Here is a 4,780-nt window from a genome sequence, read left to right on the forward strand (position 1 = left end):
GGCAACCCCAATCAACCGCAGGAGGCGTCACTTGATGCAAACAGCAAGAGGTATTTATTCCAGCACGCTGGGACCCGACTCGTGACTCACAGGAGTCCAGGAGTTGAGCCCCTAGCAGAAAATCTTGCAGGTTTATAAAGGCAGAGACCACAGATTGGGAGGGGTCGCACATGAAAGGGAAAAGGGGAACAAACCTGCCGGAAAACGTTTGGAACAGGAACTCTTTTCTGGAGGCAACACTGGGATTAACTTTGAGAAATATGATGACATTCCGGTTGAGGCAACAGGCAACAACTGCCCTCCACATATTGAAAGTTTCAGTGATGTTGAGATGGGAGAAATTATCATGGGAAATATTGAGCTTACTCATTATACTCGCCCAACTCCAGTGCAGAAGCATGCTATTCCTATTATCAAAGAGAAAAGAGACTTGATGGCTTGTGCCCAAACAGGATCTGGGAAAACTGCAGCATTTCTTCTGCCCATCTTGAGTCAAATTTATTCAGATGGTCCAGGAGAGGCTTTGAGGGCCATGAAGGAGAATGGAAGGTATGGGCACCACAAGCAATACCCAATCTCCTTGGTATTGGCACCGACAAGAGAGCTGGCAGTACAGATTTATGAGGACGTCAGAAAATTCTCATACCGATTGAGGGTTCGTCCTTGTGTGGTTTATGGTGGTGCTGATATCGGTCAGCAGATTCGAGACTCAGAACGTGGGTGCCACTTGTTAGTAGCTACTCCAGGACGTCTCGTGGATATGATGGAAAGAGGAAAGATCGGATTAGACTTCTGCAAATACTTGGTGTTAGATGAAGCTGATCGGATGTTGGATATGGGATTTGAGCCTCAGATCCGTAGAATAGTTGAACAAGATACTATGCCTCCAAAAGGTGTCCGCCACACTATGATGTTTAGTGCTACTTTTCCTAAGGAAATACAGATGCTAGCTCATGATTTCTTAGATGAGTATATCTTTTTGGCCGTAGGAAGAGTGGGCTCTACTTCTGAGAATATCACACAGAAAGTAGTCTGGGTGGAAGAACCAGACAAACGGTCATTTCTACTTGACTTCCTAAATGCAACAGGCAAGGATTCACTGACCTTAGTGTTCGTGGAGACTAAAAAAGGTGCAGATTCTCTGGAGGATTTCTTATATCATGAAGGATATGCTTGCACCAGTATCCATGGAGACCGTTCTCAAAGAGATAGAGAAGAGGCCCTTCACCAGTTCCGCTCAGGAAAAAGCCCAATTCTGGTGGCTATGGCAATAGCAGCAAGAGGATTAGATTATTTCAAATGTGAAACACGTTATCAATTTTGATCTGCCAAGTGATATTGAAGAATATGTGCATCGCATAGGCCGTACAGGACATGTAGGAAACCTTGGCCTTGCCACCGCATTCTTTAATGAGAGAAACATAAATATTACTAAGGATTTGTTGGATCTTCTTGTTGAAGCAAAACAAGAAGTGCCATCTTGGTTAGAAAACATGGCTTTTGAACACCACTACAAGTGTAGCAGTCGTGGACGTTCTAAGAGCAGTAGATTTAGTGGAGGGTTTGGTGCCAGAGACTATCGGCAGAGCGGTGGTGCCAGCAGTTCCAGCTTCAGCAGCAGCTGTGTGAGCAGCAGTCGCAGCGGTGGAGGTGGCCATGGCAGCAGCAGAGGATTTGGTGGAGGTGGCTATGGAGGCTTTTACAACAGTGATGGATATGGAGGAAATTATAACTCCCAGAGGGTTGACTGGTGGGGTAACTGAGCCTGCCTTGAGTAGGTCACCCTGCCAAACAAGCTAATATGGAAACCACATGTAACTTAGCCAGACTATATCTTGTGTAGCTTCAAGAACTCGCAGTGCATTACCAGCTGTGATTCTCCACTGAATTTTTTTTTTTTTTTTTTTAAGGGAGCTCAAGGTCAGAAGAAGAAATGAAAGGAAAAATCAGCAGCCCTGTTCGGAAGGTGGTTTGAAAACTTCATTGCTGTAGTTTGGATTAACTCTCCTCCCGCCTATCCCCATCCCAAACTGCATTTATAATTTTGTGACTGAGGATCATTTGTTTGTTAATGTACTGTGCCTTTAACTTTAGACAACTTTTTATTTTGATGTCCTGTTGTCTCAGTAATGCTCAAGTTATCAATTGTTTTGACACAATAAATTTACTGAACTTGGGCTGAAATCAAACCTTGGCATACAGGCTTGATACAACTTAACAGGAATCATTGATTCATCCATAAATATAAGGAAAAAACTTATGCAGTAGCCTGCATTAGGGCTTTTTAATACTTGCAGATTGGGGGAAAACAAACAACAAACGTCTTGAAGCATATCAATGGAATTAGTTTCTAATGTGGCAAACTGTATTAAGTTAAAGTTCTGATTTGCTCACTCTATCCTGGATAGGTATTTAGAACCTGATAGTCTTTAAACAAGCCATTCCAGTCATGATGAGGTGATGTATGAATACATGCATACATTCAAAGCACTGTTTTCAAAGTTAATGCAAGTAAATACAGCAATTCCTCTTTCAATGTTTAGGCAGGTCATTAATTATGAGCTAGCCAAATGTGGGCATACTATTACAGGGGAAGTTTAAAGGTCTGATAACTTGAAATAGGTTTTTAGGAGAATTCATCTACTTAGACTTTTTAAATGCCTGCCATAAATGAAATTGAAATGGTAGAATGGCTGACCACAGCAATGACCAGCCCTTGTTAGGGCACTGGATGATTTTTGGTCTAATAACGCATGCTAGTGTTGATGCTTTTTGGTCAAGAGGGTATGAACAGGAAGAATTATGCAGCAGGCTTTATTTTAAATGCCGATTCACATTACTCTGTTCAAGCTGCGTTGAGATGTTAAACTGGTTTACTATAGACTTTGTAAAAATGGCTCCAGAAGAGTAACAAACTGAAATCTTTGAGATCACACAGGTTGGAAATATGTACATAACTGCACAAGGTGTCGATTCTGCTCTACAGTGCAGTTTAGTCAGTTTTAGTTGCATAGGTTTCCATTGTATTTCTAGTCTGTTTATGCTAAATCTGGACAAAGATGAGCATTGTTCACCACTAAAATGCCTCTGCCACTTTGAATTCTGGTCTAATTTTTGTGGCCAGAATGCGGCGATCAAAATGCTCAATCTTTTTACAGTGGCATAGGAAGACGGCAAAAATTTTCTAAAGTGCAATAGATTTTCAAGTGTATTGCGCCTTGTTCTAAAACTTTTATTAAGTAGGTGCACTTGACAGTATTGAGGTCATTTGTTATGGTTCTATTTCAATTAGTCTAGGTTTAGGCCCTTGTACATTTTGCCCATAACTTTTTACAAAGTACTTCTTTTATTGCACATTCAGAGAATTTTATATATATGTCTTGTGTGCGTGTCCTTAAAACTTCCAATCTTATTTTGTCTCTTGGAGATTGTTGAACGCAGCTTGTCTAGGAAGGAGATGGGACTAGATTCTAAAATTTATTTGGGACCATGGGAATGATAGCTGGGAAGAAAACTATTTGCACATGACAGATTTCTAGATACTTTTTGTTGCTAGTTTTATGTAATATTATTGAACATTTGACAAATATTTATTTTGTAAGCCTAAAAGTGATTCTTTGAAAGTTTAAAGAAACTTGACCAAAAGACAGTACAAAAACACTGGCACTTGAATGTTGAATGTCACCGTATGCGTGAAATTATATATTTCGGGGTAGTGTGAGCTTTTAATGTTAAGTCATATTAAACTCTTAAGTCAAATTGAGCAGACCCGGCATTGGCAGTGTAGCCATAACTTTCTGATGTTAGTAAAAACAAAATTGGTGACTTGAAATTAAATTATGCCAAGGTTTTGATACACTTGTCTTAAGATATTAATGAAACACTTCAAAACACTGATATGAAGTGTCCAGATTCTCAGATGTTTGTTGTGTGAGTTTTGTTTAGTTGTGTGTTTTCTTTTTTTTTTTTTTTTCAGTGAATGTCTGGCACATTGCAATCCTCAAGCATGTGGTTATCTTTGTTGTATTGGCATAATCAGCGACTTGTACATTCAGCGATAGCATTTGAGCAAGTTTATCAGCAAACAATATTTTCAGTTAATACGTTAAAGTTTTGAAAATCAAAAAAAAAAAGAAAAAAAAAAAAAAAACCAAATCTAAGAGCTCCTTGGAGCTTAGCAGATACAACGCTCACCCTCCAGGTTGGGGTTTTACCTGTAAGGACATAACTATTAATAACCTAGTTTTTAGTTTAGCGATGACACAAAGCACGTTTAAACCCTTTTATTTATCAACCTATGAAAACACCAATAATGTTTAAGTATGATACCCCATGGAATTTAAGGAGTTAAAAGTACTCGATGTGATTTAACAATTAGCATTTTAACTTTGTAAATTAATCAGATGTCTCTACAAATACATTAGAGTAATCCCATACATGTTAACTCTAATTCACTTATTCTGTAAAAACCAAGATATCATACAAGTGTCCTGTACAATATTTGCTGTCTCTTTCCTGTTGAAGAAAAGTCCTGGAAACAATTGATATTAGACACTTTATTAACATCAATATTTTATTAGCTTGACCACCTAGAGACTTGTGAGTTATTTTCAAAGACATTTTGCTTTTATTAGTTTACCCAATTTGAACCTTTTTAAATCATGTGAATTAAAAGTATCCGGATCCATTTTTAAATCTTAATTTTAGGAGCGCTCAGTTTTGATACAGACAAAACATGACATTAGACAGCACAACATACAAATAACACAAAATCAAGCCC

At 38.7% G+C, this 4,780-nt stretch overlaps 1 protein-coding gene across 1 annotated transcript; it reads left to right on the forward strand.

Annotated features, from left to right (window-relative positions):
- The first annotated feature begins 209 nt into the window (after positions 1 to 209).
- Positions 210 to 3,998, forward strand: LOC306652576 (ATP-dependent RNA helicase DDX3X-like). Its single transcript, XM_079125396.1, is given in 2 exon segments — positions 210 to 1,291; positions 1,293 to 3,998. Coding segments are annotated over 2 exon segments (1,431 nt in total). The 5' UTR covers positions 210 to 331; the 3' UTR covers positions 1,764 to 3,998.
- Positions 3,999 to 4,780: the final 782 nt, after the last annotated feature.

This window comes from Sciurus vulgaris, assembly GCF_902686455.1.
Source record: "Sciurus vulgaris genome assembly, contig: HiC_scaffold_292_arrow_ctg1, whole genome shotgun sequence".
NCBI classification, from domain to species: Eukaryota; Metazoa; Chordata; class Mammalia; order Rodentia; family Sciuridae; genus Sciurus; species Sciurus vulgaris.